The 17,790-nt window shown below is 41.7% G+C and overlaps 1 protein-coding gene across 2 annotated transcripts in view; it reads right to left on the bottom strand.

The window, feature by feature from the left end:
- The window catches only part of celf5a (cugbp, Elav-like family member 5a), a 171,386-nt gene that overhangs the window by 11,478 nt on the left and 142,118 nt on the right, over positions 1-17,790 (bottom strand). For both annotated transcript variants that reach the window (XM_040129169.1, XM_040129168.1), the window contains exons 5-7: positions 16,002-16,081; positions 8,587-8,733; positions 1,772-1,928 (exon numbers count right to left, since the gene is read on the bottom strand). In XM_040129169.1, the coding sequence (XP_039985103.1) occupies positions 1,772-1,928; positions 8,587-8,733; positions 16,002-16,081 (384 nt within the window). The remainder of the gene's footprint in view (positions 1-1,771; positions 1,929-8,586; positions 8,734-16,001; positions 16,082-17,790) is intronic.

The raw sequence follows: 17,790 nt of genomic DNA, 5'->3' as shown, positions 1-17,790 counted from the left end.
CCAAGTTGTTATCAATACCAACTGATATTAAATTGCCATAAATTTCCCTTTTTTTACCCTCCTTTTCCAAAATATCTAATAAATTTCAGCAATATTTCCTTTCAAGTAAGGCACTGATTTTGGCTTTTGAGAAGTCGAAAAGAGACAAACGGCACAAACAATGCAATCAGACTGGAGGACAAAGCTCCCTCACACTCACACACACACACACATACATACAGATTGAGTTCCTTGCAATACAGTTGCACTATCTTACATCAGCACTATTGTGTTACAAAATACAGGTATGCATGCTGAAAACAAAGATCTGAATTGCCTCTCTGTCAGTGCTTTACCCATCAAAATAAGAGCTTCTCAGCAAGACTGAGCTCCACCCTTAATCACTGTCTGATTGATTATGCCCGCCCAAAAGTGCACACTTTGCACTGAAAACATCACTGTGAATATTTGACAAATGGTTCTCCTCTCTAGATATATTGCCTGACATTGAAAATTGTATACTATACGCATACAGCATGTGTGTCCACTGGCATCTTCAGTCATCTCAATTGATGTGCACGAATTCCTTTGGCTTTAGGTGTAGATGTGCTTGATTGAAAGGGTAATAAGGGTCCTTATAGCATTTATTTCAGAACCTGCTCCGCTACCTGTTCTGTATATTTTAATTCAACAGACTGTTGTGAATTCAGTTATGCAGGATCAAACAGGCATTGTCCATTAAAACTGTCCTTTTTGTGTCTGGATGGAGAAGAGAACGGAATACCAACTTAAGCGAATCATTTTCTTCCCCCCAGAAACCACAGTGCAGAGAGAGAATTTGACATAGTGCAGCAAGTTTGTAGTAAGATGCTCATGTTCTATGATGGCTATAAAGAAAATCTAAAACAGGTCTTGTTGCACTGATGGCAGTTCTCTCCCTCACACTGATTGGTTTAAAGTTACCAAAGTCATCACCTTAAAAACTCAATACTGCAGTGTAGACAAAGTAGGTGAGCAGAGCACAACAAAGACCTGGAAACTGTATTATTTATTTCAGCTCATGCTTTTGTTGAGTGGAGAATCTTGAAGTTTCCTCTGTCTCAAGGAAAATGAGGCACTGCTGAGTAAGCAAATGTTATGCAGTGGGTAGGTATTTCAAAGTCCTTCTCTTTCCTCTGTAATGTATCTGCATAGGAGGTGTTTGTTATGGAAAACAAAACCAACTGCATGCAGATCATGCACAAGTGCTTCAAAGCACAAGGTCAAAATACTACGGGGAAATCAGTACCTTATCTGTAAACTTACTTATTGATATTCCTTATTCGACTGCTACTATCCCCAAATATTCTCTGCACTCACAAACAGCATAAACATGCAAATCCCATTGAATGTATTTTTTTCATCTTACTCTCTCTTTCTCTCCAGAGGAATAATTTTGGATTACCACTAAGTAGGCACTCTTTCTTTTGTTTTTGGTTTTATTATCACGCTGCACGCACGCACGCACAGACACACACACACACACAGACACACACAGACACACACACACACACACACACACAAAGACTCACACACACAAAGACTCACACACTATTCAAATATTGATACAGACATTATCAAAAACACAAGTTGACCTCTTACAGGATGATTACTGGCACATACATATACACACACATGCACATAAAACCTACACACTTTGCTCCGTGCATCACTAACCCACCTCCACTTCAAAAACAAAAATACCAACACACACACACTCAGAGGAGGAAAGGGAATGAAACTGAGTGCTCACCCAGGGTTTGATGAAACTCACCCGACACCGGGGTCATGGGGGTGGGTGGGAGGCTGTTGATGTTGAGCGCCCCCATCTGGTGGATCTGTGTGGTGGGGAAAGCCACGCTAGGCGTGAGGTAACCTCCGTGGCTTGCTGCCATAATGGCTGCCTGCTGCTGCATGAGCTAAAGAAGAGGGACACGGAGAGATGGGTGGAGGAAAGGTGGGTTGGATGGGGTGTGTGAGAGAGCAGGAGGGAGAATGGTGTGTGACAGAGGTGAGGGGAGGACAGATGGTAATGAAAAATATAGTAAGTTGGGAAGGAGTCAGACAAAGACAGGAGAAGGGGATCGAGAGAGGAGAGAGAAACACAGCAAGGGTAGAACAGAGGGAGGGATGTATGTTGAGGTTGATGGATGGATAGTGCATGGGAAGTACAGAGAAAGTAGAGCGGAATAAAAGAAAGGGAAGAAAAAAGAAGCCTGTCAACCTATGTTTAGTGAATCTGTCTATCCTCCCAGCAGGAAGCCTGTCACCAGCTGCAGAAACAATTTAATAGCTGTCTGTTGAGCTCATACAAATCAAGGCATTGACATGTGCACATTATGTCTGTACTTAGTGAAGAGGCAAAGTTTGCAGAAGAGTTACAATGCTTTTTACTTACAATTGTCAAACTTCACAATATTCTGTTTGGCTGTATAGAAATGCCACAGACGTCTCCCACTCTCTTCTGTTTTTCCCTGGACTCATCTCTAATGTTTCTGATGTATTTGTAATGATTGCTGCTTGTAGCCCGACATTCATCCAGAGTTTAAAATTTGCTTTGTTTTATAATTCAGTTGGAAAACCACAAGGCCTGTCTCTGGGCTACTTTTGCCAAAATAGAAGGTATTTTGCAAACAGAATACATTTGGGGTTGGAACTTCATTACATGACCACAGTCTCTGCCTTGTGCGAAAAGCTGTTTTAGAGACATCATTTTACCAAACAACATTGTGATCTCCGGTAAGTGCTGTAGAACTCCACTCTGGCTGTTTGGAGATGTCACTGAATCCAGACCCTGAATCACTGAAACAGTACGTTTAAAGCAGGCATAGCTAGCAACTCAAAATCCAAACCATGTTAGTAATACAGTATGTTATGAGTCAGAAAAATTTTACTGGCAGTTGATTTTCAACCAATGGAAAGTCCCACAAAGAGATAAAATCAATAGGCTTTCATTCACTCTTCACTTCTACTCAGCATTAAGTGAGAAGTGAGAGCTAAAACTATTTTCCATTAAATGCAGCTCACAGTGTTTATTCATTTGCATAGGACATGCTCACATGCACCGTTCCCCTGCACTGCGCACATACACACAACACGCATGAAGAGCGATAGAGACTATTTGAGTTTCCACACTCAGCTTAAATTCTCCCTGTGCAAACCACATGCTGAATGCCTAATTCAGAAGAAAATCCATCATTGTACAATTGCTTTTGCAGCTCGTGAACCACTGGGTTTATCTGGGGAATCAATCTTTTGCAGGCTGTGTTGCTGCCCATCAGGCATGCAGACCTGTGTGATATTGGAATACAAACACAGATGGACCAAGCTCTTGCCCCTGACTCTGCATGCGTTTAATACTGCAAAGCAGCTAAGCGTCAGGGGAGCTGCTGATGGCCATGGCCTGAGACTGAATCAAACTCCTCTGCCACTGGCACTAATGCTAATGATGATATTTTGAGACACTGGAGGTATAGAGTGCCACTCTGCTTGTATTTGCATGGGGACCCTGCAATAGAAAAGCCAATTATTTTCCTTCAGTGCCCCTGTCAGGTAACCTGAAAGGGACTGTCCCGCTGTAGAGTGCCCAACGCTGGCATCTCATCCATTAGCCACATGCCTTGCCACTGCTATGCATTAACACCTTTTGTCATTTGCATAATTTTATCAACGTGACAAATGGGGATCATCCATTCCTTTACAAATAAGATGAATTGAGCCTTTAAGGGGGCATAGCTGCAAAAGACAGCAAGGGAACAACGAACTAAAAAAAAAGCAATGACAAAAAAACAAAACAAAACAAAGAGGTCTAGAGGATCTGGGGCTCCCTTGCTTTGGCAATGCAGTGAGTACCAATGCCGTGACTAAGGGTCTGACTGGGCTGGTATTACAGAATAAATACACTGTCACACCACTAGCTGTTTTTTTTTTTTGTCTTTTCTCTGGCTCCGCTAACTGCTGTCAATGAGGACTGGGGACTTAGGGTCGATTCTAATAAGCCTGCAGTCTATTCAGTGTGGGCCCTGTGGCCTTATAAGGGCTTGAGGCCTGGATGGAGTAATAATGGAGTGGGAGTGAATACTAGTGACTTCACAATACTAGCCTCTCTCCCAATGCATGGCTTAGATAATGCAATCCTTAATACCATCCGTCAGATTGTCATGGATAACAACTCTGGCATTCGTTGATGCTTCCTTCCAAATTAAAATGCAGCAAATTGGAAACTCATGCATGTAATTATGTTGGAATGCAGTGGTTAATACAAATTGGCTCTGATAAAAAAAAAAAAGAAAAGGAAAAAGAACAAAAAGCAGAGTGGTTATGTTGCCAGAGATATTCAAAGTCATTCCATTTTACTTTTTGTATGTATATGCTTTTTTTACTTACAAAATTTCAAAGGCATTACATTCAAATGCCATTCTCTTCTCTTTATTTATGCACTAACCCGCAGATAGCAAATGTCTCTGGCGGAGAATGAGCACAACTGAGTCTTCATCATCACCGACACAACCTTTTCTGCTTCCTCTTGAAAAGAAAGGAAGAGGGAAGAAAAGGCAGACAAAAACAAGGGGGAGAGAAGAAAAGCGCATGAGATGAAAGGGAGCAAAGAAAGTTGCCTGGGCTCCGGTAGCATTCATTTAGTGTCAGACATCTGCTTTTTTATTGCAACCTGATGGCATTACTCTCCCTTGGTGCCAGCAGGCAGTCACCTCTTTATCACATGGCAATTATCTCTGTAGCGCTGCTCTGTGACTCGCTGACTCTCAGCACTGTAACATGTGACCCCTTATAGCCCAACCAGCCGGGGACCGAGGGAGGGAGGGGGGACAAGGAGCGGAAACGAGGGAGAGAGAGAGAGAGGGTGAAGAAGGTTGAAAAAATGAGAGAGGGAGGGCGATAGTGGGTCATTGAGGTGAAGTAAAAGAATGAAGATAGAAGACTAAAGCTCAAGGGCCTCGTTTGTTACCCCCTACTGCAACAGGGTGTACTTTCACACAAAGATGTTAATAGGTTTTTTCATCTCTGATGCACTTTTATGCATGTGCATGTGTGTGTATACACAGAGCTAGTCCTCATAAGTATAATACAGCTAAACCAGGTCACACATATGCTTTGGTGTGTTAGAGTGTGAGTGTGCGTGTGTGTGTGTGTGTGTGTGTGTGTGTGTGTGTGTGTGTGTGTGTGTGTGTGTGTGCGGGCAGTCTACTGTACAGCAAAATGATGCAGTAATCTGTTACCATCATTCCTCAAGTTGGCTGTGTTGCAAAAGGCTCTGTTTCCGATGTGAGTCCCTCCAACAGGGGGAGATGTTTCCTAATGTGAGTTTACAGTCATCATCCTCCCTCTCATCCACCCACACACCGTCACTATTAGTACCAAGTTAAACCATTTTCTCTCCTCTCATTTATCTATCTCACACTCAGTCTACAGATTGTTTTAGGGAGGCACGAAGGGGCACCGTGCAGGAGAAACTTCTCTCTTGTCCTCTGACACAGCATATAGGTATTCCATCTAAAATGGCTGTCTTCACAAAGAGACGCGGCTTTAGAAGACGAGGGAAGAAAAGTGACTTGAATCAAATCTAACCATGTAGAAATATGATGTTTGTGTCTTGAAGGGGAAAACCAAAAGGTAAAAAAAAATTAAAAAATCTGGTTTTATTATTTGCTTTCAGCGATTCATGGGAGAACTATTATCACTCACCACTAACACTGGAATGAAACATGGCATCTCACTCTCTCGCTCTGCTTCGGCTTGTGTTTTATGAAATCACCTTTTTGCAAATAGGATGTCTCCTGTCAAAGCACACTGGTGTCTGTGTCTACCGTCAAAATGGCACATTTCTCATTTTTAGCATATGTTGTCAGTGTTGTACCACTCCAATTTGTGTCCAGAGCCCCCTCCTTCTCCTAAAATCCAATTTACTGGCTGTCAGCTCAACTCTATAATCCTATCCACTGCTGTAGTGGAGAGTTAGCTCTTTGAATTTACCATTTACTGTACACTCTGGTTATAGCTATATATACCATCTCTCCCCACGTCTGTGCTCTATACTGTGCTACCTCCTCTTCTCTTGGCCAGCATATATGAAGAGTAGGCGTACATGTAGTGTGTCTTTGGAGATAAAGTCCTTTTTCTGTCACTGCAGGTTTTTCGTCTTGGGGGAATATGTGTAGTTTATCTCGCCGTAAAGAAACATTCATCGTATCACTTCAGCACATTCCCGGTGGCTGCAGGGGAATCAAGGCTGCACGTGTGCCAATGACTGTAATGTAATCATAACCGCTGTACAAGCTGGACACCCACACTAAAGATAACTAATATTTCCCTGTATTCCACTCTATTACGTACCTGGCAGTCTAAACCAATAGTTAGATTCATTAAATAAGTCTTTTGCGCTGTATGAAAACAAAACCCCCTGCTGGTAATCTATTACCGCCTCTTGTGCACTCATTACTTTATCAAAAGTTGGAGTGAGTTTATCTCCAAGGTTGCCTTGCCTCAGAGTTGCTTGCTTATTTTGCTGAATTCTTTATATGCAGGTACATGGCGTCCACAGTCTCTGTGATTCATAATACTAATACAAGGAGAATTTCACCTTCAATACCATCATTCATGCTGTATAATCTTTGTGTCGAGAAACCACATACGTGCAATTTCTCCTCTGGATTTAATGGTAATTGATTCTCTCTAATGCTGAAGTATCCCCCGTGCCCTTGTTACTTTCACTCAGAACTCAATTTCCTAGCATCATCCTGCTCTTTGTCATATTATATGTGTATGAGAGAGAGAGGGAGGTGAAAAAGGGAGAAGAAAGAACATTTGCGGCGCGGTGTGTGTGAGTGTCTGTATGAGTCGACACAGGTCTCTGCCACAGTAAATAAGAGTCATGGCCAACCTGAGCTGGGCACAATGGTCTCCCCGTAGACTGCCACTGCCTCCACCACCCCTTAAACATTTGCATTTCTCCACATTTCCGGGGAAAGGGCTGCATTTCATGAATGGTAATGAAGGTGGGAGTTTTACTGGAGAGAGCACAAGAGATGGCCTCGCAATTACTCTGGGATGGTCAATTTGCACATTTCACACTGGGTCCCATGGCTGTGATATGAAAATGAGGGAAACGGATAAGCCCCCAAGACCCCGAGACCTGGCTAATGTCAACAATTAATCCTGGCATTTAGAAGCAGCAAAGAATATAGCTTTTACATCCAAATAAATAAAGGAAAAAATTTATTCATGATCATCTTTAAATAAATACTCTGCTAATGTTCATGTGTATTTATGCAGTGTGTTGTGACAGTGGCCCAGGATTTTATCTCAACGCTGGATGGAAAGCTTTTCTTAAATTCATTTAGCCTGCTTCAAGTAGATTGTGCGTATGTGTGTGTGCTCTGCCTCAGCAGGGAAGAAGAAAGTTTGTGTGCATATAAGTTGCTCATGGAATATTCTGAGTCAACTGTGGCCCCTGAAGCATCTCATTGGCCCAGAGGGAGGGACAGGGGGGGCGAGAGGGGAAGGATAGAGAATAAGCGTGATGGAGAGTAGAGGGGGGCGCACAGTGAGAGGGGTTGCATAGGCTGTCTGAGCTCATCAAAGAGCCGGCGATCTGCCGTGTGTGTATGGTGCCATGCCCTGAGGGGGGGGTACAGTAGGCGAGGGTAGGAGGGCAGAGGGAAGCTGATGAAGGGGTTGGAGGGTACACGCTAACTAAATGTGTGTGTGCCTACGTGCTGAGGGTAGTGAATGTAATGGCGTGGCAGCACTACTTAAGAGGAGAGGAGTAGAGAGTGGTGCTGATGGCAGTGATAATAGTTTGGCAAGGTAATTTTCACTTACAACAATATCTACCAATTAGGGGTCAAAACACAGAAATTCCAGTACACTTTTTTAGTATATACTAGAAAAGATATAACCTGCAGATTTCAGTGGCAGATATCCCGTGTTAAACATTCTGATGTTTATTTGGACCAAATTACAAGAAAGCCCAGGTATAAAAATCCAGAGTATGTGAATTCTAACACATAAGTGGTCCTATGGCAAAAATGATCACTGATCAGATGGGATTACAGGTCAAAATAAAATGTCATTCAAGTGATCTTATTCTGATGGCATACATTTCTGGCACTGAGTAAAGCTCCGCCAAGGCCAATGTTAAACTAAATACACCAGACCTAAGAAAAATAAATTCAAATCCAAGGTAAATGATGCAGATGTGCCCCAAAATTTAACACATCATTCTCTGGCCCATGCCCCGAACCTCCACCAAGTTTGGTGCAAATCAGTTCAGTTCTTTTTGCGTAATCCTGTTGACAATAAACAGACACGGGTGAAAATATAACTTCCTTGGCAGAGTAATTAGTGCAGTCCATGTGTTGCTTTCAGTTCATTCATCGCTGGGGTAGGGGTTTCTTCCTACCACTGGGCGGCTCCCAGTTTAGAAATTTCCCAATTCCCCATACCCTATTGGGTATGTACAAAAATGCCAAAGGAGCTTAATCTATTTTAATCTTTTTAAAATGTATTTAAATTCTGCTGTCTGTGTTACAAATGCCTTTTCCAACTCACCGCATGTGCGTAAGAGCTGTAGGTGCTGAAGGGAAGGGCGATGGCTGGGTTGAAGATGCCAAACTGCCCAACCATCTGCTGCATACGTCTGATGGTGCGCTCCTTGTCTGTGTCGGCAAACTTGACCACCAAGCTGGAGGAAGCACCCTGAGGGGGTAGAGAGAACAGAGAATCAGAGGAAAGACAGCATGGACAGTTGACGCTGCTTTACTGCAAGCACCTTTAACACTAACAGTTATGCAGTCAGTCAATAGAAGGGACAGGATCTTACAGTGTATATTCTCTATCCCAAAAAGGTTTTAAGCAACTTCAGGGAATAATTTGCATATATGACGCTATGATTTACTACATATTTAGAGACAGACGATCACAAAAGACTTAAAAAGTCCAATGCAATTGCATGAAGGATGTTCTTTGTAATTATTTCTGATTTCTTAGTATGACATGTTCATTAGCGACAACAACTGCCGTTAACATCAATACCTAGTGAGCTCCTCTAATTACATGTTTACATTACTTTTCTTTGCTTTTATTTGGCACTCTAGATGCAAAATCATTCCACATTTGTATTATTTCAGAGAATCGTACATCCTTATTTTGGGGCTGGAAAATATAAACATAAACCCGACAGAGATAAGTGAAGAATAAAAATATTCTACCTATTGGGTGAACAGTTCTGTAGGCAGATGTGGAGACAGAAACCCTCCATTCCTTCAATCAGTGTTTAACAAATGTACAAAGTCACTCGGGGTAGAGCAGCCTTGCTGCGCATGACATAAATACTTTATATTTTCCCCCAGCTTTCTCCCTCCGGTACAGTACATATGTGTAACCTTGGTGCTCCTTCCCACAGTTGATGTTCAGTGATTTGAATTAAGAGCTACGATTGGCAGTGGTTCCTATTGACCTTGGTAAGAGTGTTCTCCAAAGAAAAATGTTTTTTTTGGGGGCAATTTCCCTCATTCTGTCCTATTTTTGTTTTTGCATCTCTCTCCTCTCCGTGGCTATCCATCCTTTTATCAACACCATTAACTCTTTTCTGCAGCCCAATAATGAAACCAGCAGGTGTGTCTGCCACACACCCTTCATTAAGAATCTTCAAATGATTTAGCGCTACAGTTGACCTTTTGTGTGCTCCGCCTCTCCCCCCAATCGATCCACATAAAAGGCCGAAATATTACTCTGATCTGACAGTGTAGAAAGGTTGTGTGTCAGTCACGATAAGAGGCCCCCTGAAATTGATGCAAGATTGTCAATAACAGTGGTGACTTGTGAAGTGCTGGGATTGAAGGTGGGTGGTTGGGGGTTTTAAAGGGCTAAAGGCGTATTTCTTGGTTTGCGTGGATCTGGGTGAAACCTGGCAGGAGCTGGACTGAACTGAAGACAAGTGTTCACAAATGACAAATGTAATGATGACTTTTACATATTGCATTATAGGTTTTCTTTCTCTTTCTTTTCATTTTTCCTCACTGAGAACTGAGGATGTCTGCCAATAAAGACATCTACAGAGATGTCTAGAGATGTTCATAGACCTTTTGACTGTAGAATATAGATTTTAACCCTTTTCCTTTCCCCTCTCTCCGTACTTTTCTCAATATTCCCTCTAGCCCTCTCATCCTGGCTTGCTCGGTGGTTGCATTAGATGATTGAAGGGTTGTAGGTGAATGGCCAGTTGGTTAGTTCAGCTGCCTGACTAAATGGCTTATTGTCTAGTTAGGAGAATGCTTGACTGACTAGCAAACTAGCTGGCTAACAGACTAATTATCAGACTGTCAAAATGGCTGACATCTGTACTCTGGCCAGCATGAGTGACTAATTGTTTTGCTTCTTACTGTATGCGCCATCCTGCCACATTGGAACGACACTTTTCCTGGTCAATGAGAGCCATGTTTGATTTTACAATAAGCAGGATAAATAAGATAGAAACTAGAGAAAGAACAACATAATCTAAAAGAGATATACTTTCTGTATCTCAGTCTCTTCAGCATCAGCTCATATAAGAAGAGCGCACTTAGCCACTTCAAGGTTAACTTTGGCACAGTTGCAGGTTTAGGGTTTGTCTGTTGTGTCTGTCCAGCTTTTTACTATCTGCATCATTAACTTTATTATGAGGTTTAACTCTGGGAGAGTCCAGGACAGGGCAGTGCTGGACCTGAATACAGAGGAGATATGCCGGTACATACTGAATATTTTAACTCCCTCTCACTGTTGCTGCTCTGCTTCTCTTATTTTTGGGGAACGCTGATTTTTCTGAGGATATTAAGTCTTAACTTTGCAGTCAACTTATTTTCCATCTAGAACTAGACTGGAGTTTCTGCTTGAATAATAGAAACATGGTTTATTGTGAATTGACCTGTCTGGTTGTATATGAGCCTTATACCATTCTCTTTCATACTCTTGTATGTACGTCCCAGACTCTGCAAAGCTTTTTTCAATGAGGTCTATACAGTGAGTCTGAACTCCCACTGGTTCTCCTCAGGATACCTGAATCTTATGGCTTGTCGGCTATGCATCCATTGCCGCATTTATTTATCTCCCAGGTTTCCCAGTTAGGCTTGTCAGAATATCAGTGAGTAGAATCTCCACTGCTATAAAGTGAGGAGGATGAAATGTGAAGTAAAGGCTCATTAAATTTTTAAGCTGCCAAGTGTGAGTAGAATCCCCCTGCTGGGCAGCTCTCAGCTACCTAGAGAACCACTGAAGGAAAGGGAGTTAAACAGGGAGGATAAAATAGGCACTACAGAGATTCAGAACCACGTAAGGAAAGTCTGCCTCTTTACAGTTCCTTCTCATTGCCAAGGAGGGTTGGTTTTTGTCAAAGCTGCAATCCCTTGTGTGAATAAAGGAGATAAAAGCTTCATGCCCAGCTATATATTCCATACTTCTTTAACTTACTTAACTTCTTTAACATATAAGGCCTCTTTTGATACAGAGTACACCAGGTTCAGACTCCCATACCTGGGAGCTTGAACTTGGCGAGTTCAACTCAAAAGTTCAAACTCCTGAGGACGGTAGGACTATTTGTAATTGGAACATCAGCTTTGTTTCTAATATCAGCAGCTCAGCTCGGCAGTGTTGATTACACTTCAACACAACCCGACAAAATAATCTTAACTCAAAGGTCCAATAACAGACTTTTTCAGGGAAAAATTGACAGGGAGTGTGGTAAAAGATACACTTGATATCCAATCTGTAATGTATATTAAATCAAACAGAATTTAATATGGACTGTACTGCCAGCATTAATATACACCAGCCACAATACATATATACATACATATATATACATATATATATACATACATACATACACATACATATACATACATATATATACATATACATATATATATACACATACATACATACATATATATGTGTGCTGTTACTGATGACGTTTCACAAGTCTGCAAGAACACAAGTACAGAGAAGAATGCTGATTGAAAAAGGCCTATCACATGCCAGCATGTTTTAGTTTAGCATAAAGCTAGAAGGGAGGCTGATCCTGTGTCGGTATATAGGTGTATTGGTTTCAAGTGTCGCATGGCCAATGTCTTAATGGTGTCCCAGACTCTGTGGGTTAGTTATACTATGATTCAATCTATTCAAGTGCCACCACAAAAACAAAACCTAAGAAATACATCCTATCGTCCTGATAAATGTGATTTCAACATCCTTACAATAGACCAGATTTTTTCATCACTGCCTACAAAAAACATTTATGACAAATATGACAAATTTCCATTCAAACTTAACATTTGTGAATGCTTTATTGTTCCTCTAGTAATACATGGCAAAGACATAGAGTGCTATATTGATGTTGCATATGCACATAGGAACTTCAGTATATAGCCCATGATTCATGCACTTCAGATGATGCAATGCTATGCTCATTACTGTATTCAAATAAGCCATTACCACCTATTGCTCCACCCCAACTCCACACTGGAATCATATGAATAAACATCCTCTTTGAGCTTGGCTAGTAAAATAATGGATGACTATAATCTATTAGGTTATTAGAATGTAAATTCCCTTGGTTCAAATACTAGCACGAGAAATGACACATCTTAAACAATAAATACTAACTGAAAATATAAAGGCAGAACATTGTTTAATGAGTAAAAACACAACAATCTATCATCCTTGTGAAATACTGACATTAAAACTCTTCACCTCATTGAATACAAAATGAGATCATAACTGTTTTCCAACTGCAACCAGGTTTTATACAGTATCTGCTGCTTTTTTGAGTTTCCTTTCCTTCATTTTGTTATTGTTTAAGGCAGTAACATGCTGATCTGTACATGAAAAGAAAGTGTCTTGCTGAGTGTCAAATCCTGACAGTCATGGCACTTGCACGTGCGTGTTCCCTCTCTGAAGTAATGGAGAACATCCAGCAGCTGGGGAATCACATTTTGATGCTCTTTTTTTTACCCTCTTTACTCTTTTCTTCACTCTCAATCATCAAGCTCTGTCTTCTATGCAAACTTTACCTCATTTGCTTTCCTTTGTTCTGCTCTTATCCTTCCATCATCCCGCTCCAGTGTTTCTATCTCAGTCCCAGAGTCAGCTGAAAAAGCCTCAAACTCAGGCTGAGCTGATGTGGATATGGAGTGAAGAAATCAGCGCAGCTCTGTGGACCTGACCCGCATCCCCCCGTCTCGGTGTAATTCTGTCCCGGGACTTACTTCCTACACGGCCCTGCTGAATCCCAGCAATTTGCTTTACAGCTCTAGCGTTTAAATGTTTAATTGAGCCACTCATATCCTGAACTGTGGCAACGTGTGTGTGCGTGTGTGATAGCTGAAGGAGGCTGAGGGTTGGTGGTGGTGGAGGTCTGCATGCTTGAAATATGATGGGTTAGGGTGTGATGGAGATCCAGCCAAGGTCTTATATGTGACCTGCCGATGCACTTGTATAATTCATACACTAACGTAGTATCATCGTTCATACACTGACTTTATGTCTTAGTTAGTAATTGACAGATCATTTTTCCTTGGGTAACCATCACAAATGTACGCAGATGAACACATGGAAGTATATGCGCTCCCATGCATGGTATGCATACATAAAGGGCATGTTTGCATGCACTGACCGTCATTTATGTACATACACTCCACATGCATGCACACTCTCCATGCAGATTTTCTCTCCCCTTCCCAACTCACACATACACCACATACAAAATGCCCACTCGGCCTCTACATGAATAACACAAATGTATTCAGCTCAAGTCCTCCGAGCTGGAAAATAAGATCAGTCAGGGAGCCTTTGACCCTAGCCCGTGGCTGTATGAGCATGTAACAGTGAAACAGAGAGAGGAGCAATATAGAAAGTGTGTGTGTGTGTGTGTGTGTGTGTGTGTGTGTGTGTGTGCTCGCATGCAAATGCACTACCTACAAAGTGCTTCTGTTTGTAGGTGTTTATGTATGCACACACATGAATTTGTGCGTGTGTGTGAGCGCGCACACACATAAACTCTTAGAAGCCAGTGTTCATGCTTTGGGGGATTGGCAGTAGATCTATCAAACCGCTGTAGTTATTCGAAGTGTTAATATTCGGTGTACTTCATCACCTCAGCTCGCAACACTATTGGCTGGGCTTTATTCATGGTCATCTCTCTGACTCTGCTCATCAGCCGCAGCCTTGGTGGGGCAGCAAATATGCGCACACATGTATATACTGTATGCTGGCCCACTTTGTCTGAGTTCATTAGAGCAATTAATCATTTCTATTAGCCTCAGAGAAGTAGGAATGCAGCGATTGCTTATAACAGTTGCCAGCTGGACGAAGGGAAGGCATCCACTTTCTACAACTTCAGTATGCATCCTGTATTGTAGCTGTAAACGGTCTGTCTTCTTTTTTTTTTACTTCTTTATTTATGTATTAATTTTTAATGCCACCCAATGTGTTGTCAATGAAAGGTTACTTATTTATCCATTCAATCAATGCATCTGTACATGACTTCTCTTTGCAAGAGTGACTCAACTGCTGTCTACATTAACTCAAACAGACACAGAGGATGTATGGTCCAAGGTTTTTCCAGGATCTTTGCTTCATTGATGGACACTTTGCTCTGAATAGCACTTTCCTGCTGAGACATAATGGTCTACCGGTGGTCCACTAATCTCGGCGAGGCAGGCACACTGTGCCCTCTTCTCCAGCAGCCACAGGATATGAGATGCTGATCAGATTTCTATAATCAATTTACCAGAGCATGAGGTATAAATCCTGTCCATTCACTCCCCCCCCCCACCCCCCACCCCACACCCCCCACCCCCAGCCCTCCGCCTCTCTCCAACTCTTCCTCCCCTCCCTTTGGCCCCCTGCTTATAGTTAGATGAATAATTCAGCAGCCAATGTGGTGAAAGGTGGAGTAAACAAGTCTATTGCCTAATATCCCGAGAGGCTGCCAAAAAGAGACGAGCGAGGGCAGAGAGCTAGCAGAGATAGGGGGAACGAGCAACAGAGAAGGAGAGTATCTATGGAGAATGGACATCCAGAGTCTTTCCTCCTGACCCGCAGTCATTTGCACTTAGATTGACTTGGAGGTTGCGCCAAAATGGCACAGCTGGTTTCTAGTGCTTCTTTCTGCACTCCTCTCTTGAGCCACACATTGGCAACCATTAAAAATGAAATCATACATTGAGACGCAACACCTGTGAGATAGGGTGGGCGTGAGTTCGGGGTCCCTGCTTCTCCGAGGCGAGGGTTCCCAAAACAAAAATGAGGATAAAAGCAGAGTATACTTCAGGCAACTGAATAATATGAGACGTGACACTCAGTCCGCTCGCCGGATGTCATGGAGAATAACTCTATTCAGGTCTGGAGTGCAGAGTAAGTAGCTTTTATTTTGACACCATCAGGTATACGGGGACCATTCTAAAACATGAGACACATACAAATGAGCAGCACGGCTTCTGCGCTCATAGTGAATCCAATACAGAGAGAATTCAGAGGGCACGCTGTGCTTACATAACGAGCAAATGTAATCTCACACTGGAGTTATATTCACTGATTATGCAAGCAGAACTACTGATTGATGACTCACCCAAAATTCAATTATCACTCTAAACAGTTTTATCTGGAAATTAGATTTGGATTTTTTTTTTTAAATACCATGTTAATTAAAGAGACAGAAGGCTATTTCTGGTTTTATTTGTTTTCTTTTTTTAAAAACTTGGGATATTAACGAAGATGGCTGCACTTTCTATAAGTTGATTAAAAGTTGGGGGTAAGTTCAAAATTGAGAGTTTACAGCTCTTAATCAAGACAGGTAGAGAGCACATAACTAATGTGAGTGGTGGGCTGTGCCTTGTATGTGTGGCGCATACAAAGGATGTTGCATGGTGTGTGTATGTTCCTATTGCTCTGTGTGTGTTTTTGTATCACAAGGCGACAGCTGTACTCACTGGCATGGTCTGACTGCCGTGGAGGGCACTGATTGCAGACTGAGCCTCAGTATGTGTGGAGAACTTGACGAAGGCGCAACCTGGAAGAGAGAACAGATGCACGCACACGCATACACACACACACACACACACACACACACACACACACACACACACACACACGCACACACACACGCACACAGCATATATATACAGTAAATGTACTCAATTGAGTGAGTTTAAAAGCCTACGGTATATTAATAAAGGATGTTGAATTATATTTGACACCACAGAAATCACTCTGCAGTACGAGGCTCTCATTGCACAGCAGGCTCCCCTACTCCAGGCGTTAGGCAGGCAGACAAGCAGGCAGAAGCTGCAGGCTAAACTTTGCACCGATGAAGCAGAAAAGCATGCTATTTAGCACCACATGCCTGTCTGTGCATATTAAATACTAGCTAAACTGGCTAAACTCAGGATGTTTTCAGATAGAAAACCACCCTATTTGAGATTTCAGTAAAGTTTATCGTTCTTAAAACAGGATGTTCATATCAGTATTTGTGAATATGAAGTACAATGGCCAGAAACTACAAAACCAACAATCTGAGCTCAAATGTCCTTAAGGGATATTGTCAGGGGCAGATGAAGTAAAGACAAGTTGAAGATGGCTTTTGTGGGTTCACAAATTGCACACTGCTGTTGCAAAGTAATTATTCAAATATTACACTTAAGTATGGCCCCCATTTCATAACTGGAAAATGAATAGTATTATAACTTGAAACATTTAAAACAATTTGAATCAATAAATTCATAAGCATACTGTAACAATTTTTAAAGACTAGTATTGTGTCACTTTATCCTATATCCCCATGCCTTTTCAAACATGCAAAAATGAGATCCACTCCCAAATCATAATCCTATCAATTACATAACCAGTAACAATACTGATGTTAGAATATTAACTATATTTAAACTGTCTTTATCCAGATATTTTCCTGGATGCACTGGGTGGGAGGCTGAGACCACTTGGACACCTGACCTGTTTATTACAAAGCTAACGAATGAACACACATTCTCAATTATACAAATAGGTTTATTATACAGTAGTGCCCAATCCACTGCTTTTGCAAGTCTCTGCAGTGACTTTATCTAATTTGAAGAGGGTGTAAGAAACCAAAAAGAACAAGGACAAAACCTTAACTGATTACACAGAACCATAGACTGAACCTGGGTTGTTGCAGTGAGCAGCAGTACCATCCACTTCGCTGCCATGCCCTCTTATAGTTATACCCTATTTCATCTAATTTTATTTCATTTTAAGTTTTTTTCTCTACTCTTATTTAATCTTTCATACTTTATTCCTCTTATCATCTATCCTGCTTGACCCAGCCGCCCTGCCATTCTACCCCTCTTAATGGGCATACCCCTGTGGACACCAGCCAGTCAAGATGCCCTCTCAGCTGTCAAACCACTGCCCCCTATTGAGATATGGAGAGAAAGGAGCTAGAGCGCTTGGCATGACCTGTACAAGGACTCTGCTACAGTAGTACAAACTAAATGCTACTATAATTAGGCATTTAACTCTTGATACACTGGTACTTTGCAAGTCATGCATTGCCTGCATTTTTTGAAATAAACCAAACAGGAGTGTTGAATATGAAATTGAAACTGTGCAGTAGCTAGGGAGCATAGAATATTCCGCTATCAAACTTACTGTAATTATATTGTTGCACTTAATTCTGCAAAAATAAGTATTGTGAAAGCCAAGTGCAAAACAGATCCTTTTTGAGAGGAAGATAAATATTTTATT

Source organism: Xiphias gladius, chromosome 6 (assembly GCF_016859285.1).
Source record: "Xiphias gladius isolate SHS-SW01 ecotype Sanya breed wild chromosome 6, ASM1685928v1, whole genome shotgun sequence".
NCBI classification, from domain to species: Eukaryota; Metazoa; Chordata; class Actinopteri; order Istiophoriformes; family Xiphiidae; genus Xiphias; species Xiphias gladius.
This window is presented reverse-complemented; position numbering and strand designations above follow the sequence as displayed.